Genomic DNA, 13853 nt, shown 5'->3' with positions numbered 1-13853 from the left:
GTCACCTTATGCATCAGCAAAATAACTATTCATTTTAATATTAATGTTAGTTCTTTTTTTAAATGTTATGTTTTTATGCATTAGATGAGGGTGACTTTTTGAGCTTCTCTGCTATTTTCTAAATTTAATTCAACTCAATTTAATGATTTGATTGTCTTTCGAATTGAATATTTCTTGACCATTTTCCAAATTTTTTGGTCTTTCTTTCTTTAAAATGTCCTATTATAAATGTTTAACCTCTGATGTAGTTTGCAAAGCATGCATTATATTGGGACTGTTTAACAAAACAATTGACACTGAAATGTCTGACTGACATGATCAGGGACTTCGTTAACTCTAATCTTTAGTCACATTCATATTCGGTCTGTCATTTTCTTTCCCCACTTTTAAAAGGGAAAAGAAGGGGAGAGTGCCAAAGTGTCCATCACCTTCTTTCGTCTTTTCCGAGTTATGCGACTGGTCAAGCTGCTCAGTAAGGGTGAAGGCATTCGAACCCTCCTTTGGACCTTTGTTAAATCTCTACAGGTGAGAAATTTAGGAAACAAACAAGCTAATCTATATTTCTCAGTTATTTTATATATGTGTATATACATCATTTCTTCCTGTCTCTCTGCTTACCTTTAGGCATTGCCATACGTTGGTCTACTCATTGCCATGATCTTCTTCATCTATGGTGTGATTGGGATGCAGGTGGGTTCATCTTTATACATTTGTCTATGTTCATTCGCTCCCTCTCCTCACATGAGGAATGTTACAGATTGGGAAGTTTAAACTCTCTTTTCCGTTTTTTTTTTCTTTTTCTCAGACATTTGGGAAGATAGCTATAGATGACAGCACAGAGCTCAATCGAAACAACAATTTCCAAACCTTTTTCATGGCTGTACTGTTGCTCTTCAGGTGAGCATAGACAGCATTAAACTCCTGGTAGATTTCTGGATTGAGTTTGGTTAATCTGCTTATCTGTAGTTAGTAAATGATTTCAAGTACATTTCATTGAATGCTTTTTTTCTACTTCAAACCCAGGTGTGCGACAGGTGAACAGTGGCAGCAGATCATGCTTGCAGCACTGCCAGGGCGTCGATGTGACCCGGAGTCTGACTTTGAGCCGGGAGAGGAGTACAGCTGCGGAAGCAACCTGGCGTACCTCTATTTCATCAGTTTCTTTGCACTCTGTGCCTTCCTGGTAGGAAATAAAACATGCAACGCATTCGCCTGTAAAGCTTTTGCTTTACCCCAAGAAACTATGATCAGCTCACAAAAAAGTTTTGTTTTTCGCTTGCAAAAGTTTTAAGTTGACTCACCAAAATTTTGCATTCCCTAGAAATGTTTTTCTCACAAAAGTTTGTTCTCTCGCGAAATTCTTGCATCAACTCTTTGCAAAAGGTACATTTAAAACTGGTAACAGAAATCACATGACGTGGGAGGAAAAACTACAAAAATGCAAATGCAAAATTTAAGTAATCCATCTCTGAAAATAATAAACTGAAAAATATTTCAGTGATTAACTGATCCATTCTGTTTTTCTCAGATCATTAATTTGTTCATCGCGGTCATCATGGATAACTTTGAGTATCTGACCAGAGACTGGACTGTGCTGGGCACTCATCACCTCGATGAGTTTAAACGAGTCTGGTCAGATTACGACCCAGAGGCCACGTAAGTGATATCATACAAGCTTTGTGTCTGCCTTAAATTAGTATAGAAATTTAAATTACAAATACTTTTGTATCGTTTTGCATCAGGGGACGGATTAAACATCTAGATGTAGTCACCATGTTGCGCAGAATTCAGCCTCCGCTGGGCTTTGGGAAACTCTGTCCACATCGAGTAGCCTGTAGGGTAAGCATGACTTGGATTTGTACAGTCAGTGGCTGTTCGCTTACATTTAAGAGGAACCCGAATCATACACAACTTCTCAAACATTTATAATCAGCATTTATTGTAAAGCTTTTTAAAATGACTTTACTGTCACTTGGCAAGTCCTGTGAGGCCCAGTAAACATCTACCCAGAATGAGCAAGCAACCTGCTCCACATAGCAATGTCATTACAATCACTAATCTCTGCACCTTTCTGTTTGACTCTCTCTTTCTCATCGGCAGAGATTGGTTGCTATGAATGTGCCTCTCCATGCTGACGGCACCGTGTCTTTCAATGCCACTCTGTTTGCTCTCGTCAGAACATCACTCAAGATTAAAACAGATGGTAGAACTTCTACACACACACTAGCATACACACAGTTAATACACTTACTTCTGTCAAAGTCAACATTCACAAGAGAGGATGTTAGTAATTATTTCTATAAATTAACTTCTATATGAAAAAGGTTGCTATTTATAGATTTAACAACTCTGCTGTTTGCTATTTGGCACAGTACAGCAAAAAAATGAAGTGTTAATCTTATTTTAAATACAGTGATGCAGTACCTTTCCATTCCCCACAGGCCCCATTGACCAGCAGAACGAGGAGCTGAGAGCTATCATTAAAAAGATCTGGAAACACACCAAACCCAAACTTCTAGACGAAGTTATACCTCCTCCTTCAGGTACAGTATGTTATCAGATCTTCTGTTCTGCAGATACGGACAATCAAATGACAAATAAAACTTACTTAAAACTACTTCCTTTTAAGTCTTTTTATAAAATCCATCTCTCTGTGTTTTAGGGAATGAGGTGACTGCAGGAAAGTTCTATGCCAGCTTCTTGATTCAGGACTACTTCAAAAAATTTCGCAAGCGGAAGGAGAAAGAGAGGAAGAAGAAAGGCAAGGACAAGTCAGCCTCTCTCCAGGTAAACAATGTGTTGTCTTGCTTTTCAAATGGGTGTTTTACATGCATCAGATGAGAAATAATATATTTATAAGATATAATATTTAACAGCAAAATTAAGTATGGTATAGAAAGCTGAATCGGACAGCATGTACTTTCTTATTTCTTGTTTAAAGTACATACTTAACATAAGTAAAGTTAAGTACTCATGTTATGATGATGTTCGTATCTTTTAAGATTTAAATAAAATTTTACTTAGACATTATTGGGAGATTTAGAATGACAACTGATATTTATATGCATTTTATGCAAGTAGTATTTTATACTTTTATTAAAACCTCATTGAATACATTTCAAGCTATCAGAATTTCTTTCTTTTTTTGTTAGGGGGTGGGGTCATATAAATATCAGCAACTGCATTGATTTGCATATGTTTTTTAGATCCATATTCTCTCTATATCATACTACATGAGCCAGATATGTTACTCAGAAACACACAACACATCTTTGACTCTCGTCTTGTGTGGTCCAGGCCGGGTTACGCACTCTACAGGATCTGGCCCCAGAGATGCGTCTGGCTATAGCGATGGAGGATGAGGAAGGGCTGGAGGGGGAGATGATGGAAGAAGACGAGTTCTTCAGGGTAAGAACACCCAGCATCTAACATCTTATCCAGTGGGGATAGTAAAATCAGTGTGCTTTAAGATTACCAACAGTATTATTTTCATGTCCTTGTTTCATGTGCACTATGGGCTAAAAATGTTAAATTTGTTGAAAAATGTTTTTCATGCACATAAATAATGTGTTTGAGCAAAAAATTGTAATATTGTGAAAAAATATTACTTTTTACTGTGGTTTTCTGTCAAACGATTGCTGGTAATCACATAATATATGTGTGTGAATTGTGTATAATTATTATGTATATATAAATACACACAAATGCATTTATATATTTGAGAAAAATGTTTTGTTTATATATAAAATATTTATATATTCATGTATGTGTATTTGTATATACATAATTCTACATGGTGTTAATAAGTAGTACTTAATTGTAAATTTTTCTGTAAAAATCACAAATTAAGGTGTAACCAGTTTGCATTTGTAATTAGTCTCTAATTACATTGTAATTAATTGTGTTTCCCTTGACGGCAGAGTGACAGCGTCTTCAGTGATGCTCCTCCCACATCGGCCATGTCCACTCCCAGAAGCACCCCAATGCCGCCCCATCTGGACGAGACCACAGTGAGCTTTGAGCTTCCTCCTAGAGTCCACAGTGGGAGCTTGATGCTGGAGGAGGCCCTGGTGGACTCCCGTCCGGCCTCTGCCCTCTCCGAAAACACAGTGATAAGTGAACAGCCTCAGAGGTTGTCTCCCCTGCTCGGCAGGTGGGCCTCCAGTCACAGCAAACTCACCCCATTGTGGATGCTGAATAACAACCAAAGGCAAGGAGCACACTAAGAATAGAAATATACCTGTATAAACAGAGGCTAATGCAGCTTGCCAGAGTAGAGAATTTAACATTAATGGCTTGATCTGCTCAGAGACTCGAGGTCTGAAAGCTGTTTGATCTATTATGACTGAAGGATGTGTTATTTGGTCAGATTTTAGTCCAACAGTACCTAACAGTATTTTAATCTCTTTTTATTGGACTGTAATTTGCTTACAAATCACCTTACAGCTTTGAGACACTCTAGAAACTTTAACATGAAAATATGCTAAGAAGTTTGAATTCTGGGGAGTTGTGATGCTTGCCAAGCTTGACACATGCTGTGTAGATATCATGCTCTCTAGTGTTCCCTAAAATGTGAGTATGGCAGGGGTTTTCAACCTTTACATGCTCATTAACCTCTCAGTCAACCATTTTACATTTATTACATTTATGCATTTAGCAGACACTTTTATTCAATGCAACTTACACTGCATTCAGACTAACAATTTTCTCCTAACATGTGTTCCCTGGGATTTGAACCCACAACTTTGCGCTTGCTAATGCAATGCTCTACCACTTGAGCTCAATTTCTAATAATTTCCGTCAAGAGCATTACAATTACTGCATTATACTCATTTTCATTATTTAGTTTAAAACACACAACCCACATGCAGTACCTTCAGGGACCCCTGGTTGAAAACCCTGGCACCATGAATTAATTATCACAAACAATGTTACGCCCCTTAACATACGATGCCAATTCCCAGGCCAGCAGCCCGAGACTCAGTCCAGCTGCTCTGCTCGTGCACATCCCATCATCAGCTCTCTTTTAGCAGCAGTGTACTGTTAGGAATAACTGAATAACTTGGGATATTGGTTTTGCATCAGAGGGAGTGTAAGGCACGTTTATAAACAGAATAACCTAAGCAATTTGTGGATTAGTGCGTACTGGAGATGCAAACCATTTCAAATGTTTCAGTTCGATTTGGTGAACTGGTTCCACCGGGTCACTAAGAAGATCTGGTTAAATAAAAAAAATAATAATTTTTGACTCGCACATCACTAGATGAGACAAAACCAATAAAACCCATTACAAACGAGGCATTTGTTGCATCCAGTGGGAATATAATTACTGAATATACATTGCACCGCATAAACATAAAACCATGTCTGCATTTGTGATCATAGAAACAACAAGCACTACTCTACACTGCTCAAAACTTGTGTTTGAATAATCAGTGGTAAATTATTTAAATATAAAAAACTTACAGGCTGTGAGTCAGAAGCGCCAGACTGTCCTTGCAAAGTTTGAACTGCCCAACTTTATAGAAACAGCCTTTTTTCTACAGAAGCATTGTAGGCTTATGGTGCAGGAAACAGTCATCATCCTCCATAAAATGCGCAGCACACATCTGAATATTGGGTTGGACTGTTCTGGAACAGTGTTGAAATACAACTTTCTAGTTGTGTCCTCTTTTGAAAGACCGAACAAAGTAGTTTCGCTTTCACAACACCATTGACTGCACAAAATGTTGGCGACGGTAACAGCAAGAATCAGAGTTATGCCTTCTTTCTTTGTGTGAACATTTGGGTGGTGTAATGCAAATCTTCCCAGATCATGATGTAGACGTGTAGATGCGTGTTTAAACAAGGCATTTTAGGAGGGTGTGAATGAGTCTTAACTTTTATAAAGAATATCTCTTTGGATTTGAGACTTTAGTCTTTGCAACTTTACAGATCTTCTTTATGCACCAAGAGCTTGTAACACTCTAAAGATAAAAGAAGAATTTAAATCACATCATATGACACATTTAAAAAAAGAAAATTACAGCACAGCTTTTTTCAACATTAAAAATAAGAAATGTTTCTTGAGCAACAAACAGCAAATTATGATTTCTGAAGGACCATGTGGCACTGTAGACTGGGGTTTTTCAGCTTTGACAACACAGGAATGAATTACATTTTAAAATATATTCAAAAACAGTGGGTACAGAAAAGATTAACCCCCTCCCCCCTAAAATAATCACATTTTGTTGCTTTGCATCCTGAAATGAAGACGGACACAGTTTTTGTTCTATCCAGCTGTATTTACTTATACAGTATTTACTTATTAACTTATAACAGCCAAGTGAAAGATATAACACCAACATGTCAGGAAAAAATCCAATAAATAAAAAACTATAAAATATATATATAAAAAAAGTCTTACCAACTCCAAACTTTGAATAGATAGTGTAAATCATATGAAAATCCTAGTTTGGAATGTCATAGGGTATTAGGAAATGATGACAGAATTTTCATTTATGGGTGAACTGTCATTTAAGGCCTATTCACACCAAGAGCAAAGCAGCGAAGGGACATTAACAGAAGTAAAACACATTCCCATTAGTCAATAAATGCCTTTGTTTTTTTGTTTTTTTACTTTGCTGACAGGCTGTTGCTTTTTTTTTGTCATTTCTTTAATTCAGAGGATGAGCTCTGAATCTATCTATAGTGTGCCATGGATTTTTTCTTGTATTACTTTTAAACATCTTAAAAGCACACTATCATTGTGGAGCAATATCAGCTACTATAGCCATGGCTTATTGCAGTTAGCATGAAGGAAAGCAGGAGACAAGATTGTTCTCTTAGTTGTTTGCCTACTCATAATTTCAAAAGGGATTTGAAGAACTTAAAGGAAATTCTATAAGTTGACAGGATGACGTCAAGGTTTTAAATATATATATATATATATTTATCAATGTATTTCTCATATTCAGGACTGACACAACCAGAGTTAGTGACTATATTCCCTCACCATCCCTGGATGGAGGAATGCAAAATGGAGGAGTCACAGGAGTCACTGTCACTCCAGTAGGAGTCACAGGTGGAGGTGAAGGAGTCACAGGAGGAGAAGCGGGAGTGATGGGAGGAGGAGTCACAGAGATGCCATATCCTACGGAGCAAGGCAGTGTCAGCAAGGAGGAGCCTCAGATTGCTGTCTCAAACGATAGGTGAGTACAACATGTTTGACTACCCATAATGCACCAAAACAAGCACCGTCATGCATTGATATGTATACGTAGATGCATCATTAACGGCTGTTTCTATGGGCCATTTTACAGAAGTCATCCTCCACATTGGAATAGTCCGTGAAAACTTGAGTGCATCTGTAATTATACACATGTATTAATATCTGTATCTGCAATAGACTTCAGCAGATGATTTTGCTAAACTAAAACAGTTTTTTTTATACACTTTTTATGCATGTTTGTATTTCTAATCATCATCCAACGTGTAATGGGTTGAGGGCAATATCAGCCGTGTATGGATCTGCTCTTCAAATTTCAAGTACTATTTAGGACAGATAGTATTCGAATTGGGACACAGCAATTAATTTTCACTGTGAGTGATGCCACAAGACTGTTGCAAGATGGCACACTCATCGACATCTGAATGTGGCATCTACCTTTTCATATCAATGCTGTCAAGGCCCTGATATACTTAAAGCAAAATTAAAGAACAATGTAATTTCAAACAAAATCAGTCCAAAACTGTTTTTTAGAGAGTTCTTAAACAGTTTGCCAAAGCAAACTTTCCAGAAATAAATACAATAAAAAAAAACTTATATTTTTCTATAAATTACAATGAAAGAACAAACTAGTGTGATGTCATTTCAAACAAAATCGAGCCTAAATGAAGTTCATTCTGAGTTTTGGGAGTTCAAAACAGCTTGTCAAAGTAAACTTAATAGATAAGTTCACTTCGGCTGGTAAACACCTTCAAGCTACAGTACAATTGGTCAGAGGTGATTACATAACAGGTGTGGCTCTGGAGCTCCGCCCTCTTTAACACAGAACTATTCTCTGGTTCATTTCTTATGTTCAGTCTAGTCTGTCGAGGTTAGATGCATGTTAAAACATGAACACACCGAAGAGCTGCATTATAATAGAAAAATTCTAATAGAAATCAACACTGACACTGTTTTATCATGTTTAACACCGTAAAGCCACTTGCTTTAAAGCAATCTATTGTATAAGTGCTATATAAATGAACATGACGTAACTTTACTGGAGTGACGAATGGCAGAACTGGTGCAAACATCCGCATCACTATGATCAGATGCTTTCTTAACTGCTGTTTTCTCACTGCTGTCATTTAGTTGTGTTTACATTGTTACTGAGAGGAAAGCGCGCTGCACATATTTACATATTCATCTAAACGCTGCTCTCAACAAATGTGGTCAGTGTCGGGATGTTTGCTAACAGTAAACCACTGCAAAGGTATTTTAATTTTCTTTTTACCCCTAAACGAAGAACAAAAAAGAACTTTGCTGTGAGTATATTGGGACCTTTGCATGACTTATACAGAAGGGACTTTGTCATATTTTACAAACGTTGCTCATAAATTAATATATCTGAGTTTGTGTTGATGTTTGAACAGACAGTGGTTTCCTGAGGTTCCTCCAGCACAAACACCAGCACTTAATTGGAGCATTGAAAGTGTGGCGCCAGTTCAGCCCAGTAACATTAACAACAACAGTTATCAAGGCAACAGCCAAGATGCTGGTGGCTACCATGGCAATGGTTACCCTGGAAATGGCTACAATGTTAAGGGTAACAATGGGACTGGTTATCCAGGCAACCATTATTCCAGCAACGGCAACAGCAGCAATGGATACAATTCTAATGGATACAATGGCAACGGTTTCGCTCCCCGGCGACGTGTGCTTCCCCCAACTCCCTTAGGTAAAACCAACTACTTTATTTCTGCACTGCACAAAATATAACAGCTCTTCAGTGAAACTATTGTTTGTTTTTTCCTGTATCTGTCAGGTCGAAAGCCCAACTTCAACATCCAGTGTTTGAGAAGGCAGACCAGTAATGAAGATCTGCCCATTCCAGGCACTTACCATCAAAACTCCCCACCCTGCAGGGCACTCGCACAGGTACACCTCGCCCAACATGATCCACACCTCACTGGATAGCAGGCATTTGCAGTATATTTATTTCATTGTAATTTATATCATCATTGTAATTTATTTAATGGTATATTACGACTACCATAATAAAAACAATTTAATCATTATTTTAAATGAATTATATTGAATTATATACAAATCTTGCTATTTAAGTAGGAGCTGAAATTTGTATCTATATAATTTATTTATAAATGCAGCCTGCTCTAACTTCTTTTGCTATAATAATCTTCTTGCTACAAATTAAATTTGATGGTTATTATTCATATTAATAAAATCTATATATTACATTAAATGAAAAAAATTACATTTATATTTACAATATACTTATTTTGTCACTGATGAAACTATAAACGCATAGCAAAATAGGTTTCATGGATTGTAAATTTAATTAAAAAAACATTTTTGTCAATAAATTACTATAAAGGCCTTATATATTAAATATAATGTAAATAATTTTTATTTTTAAAGCAAGCAACATTAAAAAAATAAGTTCAATAAAAAAATAGTCAGAAAATAAATTAATTTAATATATATATCTATATATATATATATATATATATAGATATATATATATATTTTTCATATTTCAGGCTTAACAGGGTTGAAAAGATGTAGTGTATAACTGAGAATACAGCAGCAATTTACTTTAAATCAAGATTATACAAAAAAAATGTAATACATTATTATTTAAATTATTTATGAATTAAATATAATTAAATTCGATTAATTTAATTATTAAATTAAATTATGACACATTCTCACTTTTTTCCACACCAAAAAATAAATAAATAAAATGATTTGCGTACCTGCTCTAACAGACGAACAACAGCTACGACTCACGGCGGAGCAGCATTTCATCTGGAGTTTCTTCGGCCTCTTGGGCAAACAACCAGGCCAGAAGGGGCCGTCTCCTTTACGCTCCCCTCATGCTGGTGGACGAGGTGGGGGGCACTCAGGCACTGTGGGGCGACACCAATGGCAGCGCCAGTCTGCCGGCATCGGCCCGTCCCGGATGGATTGGCGGTGGAATGGCAGGCATGGCCCAGCAGCCTCGGGCATACACCACTCTCAGACTGCCGTCCCAACACAGCACCGGATACATAGAGAAGGGAAGCGCTGACAGCCTCGTGGAGTCGGTAAATGCACTTTTTTAATAGTGTATAAAATATCCATTTTGTCTGAAAATAAGTAATAAGGATAGCTGTTATATGTGCAGGTACAGTGGCTATAAAAACTATTCAAGCTGGACTTTATTGGCTTTACAGCAGTTAAGCATAGACTTAATTTAGATTTTTGGCTGTGATTAAAAATAAAGGAAACACAACACCATAAAGGCTACTTTATCATATTTGATATAAATTTATACGTTTTTGATAATTTTTTTTAATTTGCATGATTTGACTCAATTTGAACCTCTGAATAAAACTGAGGTGTTATATTCCTCAAGTATAAGTGTCATATTCTTACTTAATGATATTATATGAGCCATAAAAGCCTGATGTATCAAATATGATACTCAAAACACATAGGCAAACATTATTTTTGGATTTAGGGTTTAATAAATGGTTCCATTTAAAAACACAATTTTTTGCACTCTATTTGATATGACATTTCCTAAATTATTACTGGTGCAAATAATTGGTTTGGGCAGACAAATAAATAGTGAAATGGAGATCACCTGTGTGTAGTCAGTGGTTTCTGTTGGTTGTAAGGTAACGTCTTCCTGTTTCGTATTTATTTAGATCCTGATCTCTGAAGGATTGGGTCAATATGCCAAAGACCCCAAATTTGTTGACTTTGCAAAGCGGGAGATTGCAGATGCCTGTCACATGACTATTGATGAAATGGAGAGTGCTGCAACTGACCTTATAAGTCGAGGGAGGGCAGGACAACCGACCGGACGCTTTGAGGAGGATCTGTCTGATGAGATGAACTGTGTTATATCATACTAAATGGGCTTCAGTTTGTTGGTGAACGCAGGACAGAGTGTCAGTGTGAATGTGATGATATCTGCATCACAAAATCAGATACATTCACCTCTTCATTTTAAGCTTGGTTTGGTAGATTTAATAATTATATTCATTTGATTCAGTAGATATAAGGAAATTGTGGCGATCACTTTGACATCACCCCTGTTGCATTGCATAGACATTTAGTAAGAGCCTAAATAAACTAAAGGATTACTATTCATATAACTTTGTGTAAAGTCACAAAATCTTTTTTTTTATGGAATGTTTCAGCATTTATTATAAATGATTTATGTTGACTTTGTAAAATGGGAAATTGCAAGGATGGGCATTTTTTTTTATGGTTTACTCGATTTGCTCTAACCCACTGGGCGCTAGGTTAAGTTTATGCATTATGAGTTTAGAAAATTGGGAAAAGTGAACTAAAAAACCCAATCTCAACCCACCGACTGGAAAATATCCATGATGGTTCCACAGAGACAATGAATGGAATTCAAATTTGAGGGCTAATAATAAAAATGCAATAGCCATGATGTGTTCTCCATTTGCCAGTTCTACTGCGCTCTATAAATCCCCAGTCTGACTGTACCCGGTGTGCTCATATTTAGTGTTGGGTATATTTAATGGCATTTGTTTTACTTTGTTATAAACTATCCCATGCACAATCAGTCATACTGCAGACTAAAACACATTGCTTGATGCACAGATATCTTCAAAGCACTTATTGCAAGGAACGATTGGGGCTTTAGTTTCAGTAAAAATTACATTTAATCAAATCTGAAGTCGTCAAATCCACAATATCAGACAATATCAAATCAAATATCAAATATCAGACAATATCAAATCCACAATATTTTCTCACAGAAAAATAAGCATTGCTCATGTAGCATTATGCACACCATACATCAGGGTATTATTTGCATGTTCGCAGATCATACTTGAACACACACAAACTCAAACGATGCAAGAGCAGTTTAGTAAAGTTAACACTTTCAAATAAAACAGGCTTCTGTGTTCTTTAGTAACATCTTTTAAAAAGCATGTCTGGTCTTGACTGATTTGTGAGCTGCTGGTAAACAGAAGACAAGTAACTCTGAACTCAGATGTTCTCTCCTAAATAAGGCTAGCATTTTAATTCCTCTCAACCAGTGGTATCCGATCCTGCTCCTGGAGGGCCACCGTCCTGCAGAATTCAGCTCCAACCCCAATTAGACACATCTGAACCAGCTAATCAGGGTCTTACTAGGCATACAAGATAAAGACAGTGGATAAAAACAGTCCTAACTGGATGTTTGGAAACACAAGTCAACATAACCAACAAATGTCAAAGTGACCATACTTCATTTTTTCAACAGCTTAGTTAAGTGCCTTGTGCGTCACTATTAAGACGCTACAGAAACATCTGCGCTACTGTTGTTAATTACGGTTTACAACAACCTACAATAAGAAATGTAGTTTCCCAAAGTAAAAATATGAGCCCCGGCTGAAACCACATTGTGTCTAGACGTACAATATTGTTTAATAATGTTATAGTGCATTATGAATATTGGTAGTATAAATGTATTCGGCTGAAACCACATTGTGTCTAGACGTACAATATTGTTTAATAATGTTATAGTGCATTATGAATATTGGTAGTATAAATGTATTCATCTCAATACATCTGTTATATTACTGTTAACTTTCTACAACTTTAGAATCGCAGAAGTTGGACACAGTATTTTCCACATACTGTTTTTGCCTTTATAGTATGAAAGTGGGCATATTTAGTGCAGCAATAGTGTAAATTTAATAAACTGTAAACACAGCTAGTCAGTTCACAATGAAAGAATCCAAACTGCAAATTTAAAATGCAAAGCATCCAGTATGTACAAAATTAATTACATTCCATTAAAAAGTAACTTGCATATTTTTACATGCTCATGACAAACATCACTACCTGCACCTGACAGCAATTAGTGGCTGATAAATGTGTGGCTGATCAGTGCAAAGCCACAGTCTAACACACACACGCGTAAATCTGCCTTTCACTTCAGTGCACAAATTTGAAGGCCATTGGTTTATCAGAAGTAATCTACGTATTATGACCTGCAAGTGACTTACAGTGTGAGCTTCACGCAACGTGTTGCCAGGTATACGATAATTTTGACCTCTGTACGATTAATAATTAAAAAAATCCCATGATGTATGATAATTTCAGAATTGTGTGACTTCAAATGATGGTTGTTGTAATCATAGGGCTTCTATACTCATTGATCTAGCTGTGGATCCTACGTCTACCGTCATGATTGTGAGGAGAATGTGAAAGTGGTGTTACGCATGTCTTCCATCTTATCCCACATTATGTCTTCTCGGCCAATCATCGTAGAGAATGTCTCTCTTACCAGTACAAGGTAACATTGCTGCTGTGGCGATTAGGTCCGTTGTTTCCAAGCTGAGGTCAATAGTTCAGCAATAAAGTATATAAAATAAGTGCTGAAAAGGAAGATGAAGACAGGAGAGAGACAAGGAGGAAAGCAGTGTCTACAATATGGAGCCGCCTAAAAGTAAGCACCGACAACATTCAGAACTGAGTGGGAAAAGGACCCCAGTTTTGCAGGATGGCTAAGACCTGTTCCAGGCAATGACACCAAATCCCAGAAAAAAATCAGGAAAGTCGAGAGAGAAAACAAAAAAAACATCAGGACAAAAAGAAAAATCTAGCCTCAGCTCAAAGGTCCATAGCACAA

General features: G+C 36.7%; 1 protein-coding gene across 2 annotated transcripts in view; it reads left to right on the top strand.

Moving 5' to 3' along the window:
* Window positions 1-11125, top strand: part of cacna1fa (calcium channel, voltage-dependent, L type, alpha 1F subunit a) — a 31098-nt gene extending 19973 nt beyond the window's left edge. Inside the window, exons 31-46 of one of the 2 annotated variants that reach the window (XM_059523914.1) lie at window positions 394-525; window positions 625-690; window positions 806-897; window positions 1024-1183; window positions 1529-1656; window positions 1743-1839; window positions 2101-2203; window positions 2442-2543; window positions 2663-2787; window positions 3298-3408; window positions 3921-4153; window positions 6957-7190; window positions 8620-8924; window positions 9012-9124; window positions 9976-10293; window positions 10900-11125. In XM_059523914.1, coding sequence (XP_059379897.1) covers window positions 394-525; window positions 625-690; window positions 806-897; window positions 1024-1183; window positions 1529-1656; window positions 1743-1839; window positions 2101-2203; window positions 2442-2543; window positions 2663-2787; window positions 3298-3408; window positions 3921-4153; window positions 6957-7190; window positions 8620-8924; window positions 9012-9124; window positions 9976-10293; window positions 10900-11109 — 2529 coding nt within the window. In that variant the 3' untranslated portion in view covers window positions 11110-11125. Of the gene's footprint in view, window positions 1-393; window positions 526-624; window positions 691-805; window positions 898-1023; window positions 1184-1528; window positions 1657-1742; window positions 1840-2100; window positions 2204-2441; window positions 2544-2662; window positions 2788-3297; window positions 3409-3920; window positions 4211-6956; window positions 7191-8619; window positions 8925-9011; window positions 9125-9975; window positions 10294-10899 lie in introns of both variants that reach the window. The other variant, XM_059523913.1, reaches the window with a different exon arrangement.
* The last annotated feature ends 2728 nt before the right edge of the window (window positions 11126-13853 follow it).

The sequence above is a fragment of the Carassius carassius genome, chromosome 34 (genome assembly GCF_963082965.1).
Source record: "Carassius carassius chromosome 34, fCarCar2.1, whole genome shotgun sequence".
NCBI lineage: Eukaryota > Metazoa > Chordata > Actinopteri > Cypriniformes > Cyprinidae > Carassius > Carassius carassius.
Note: the sequence above shows the minus strand (reverse complement) of the source record. Positions and strands in the feature narration are given on the sequence as shown.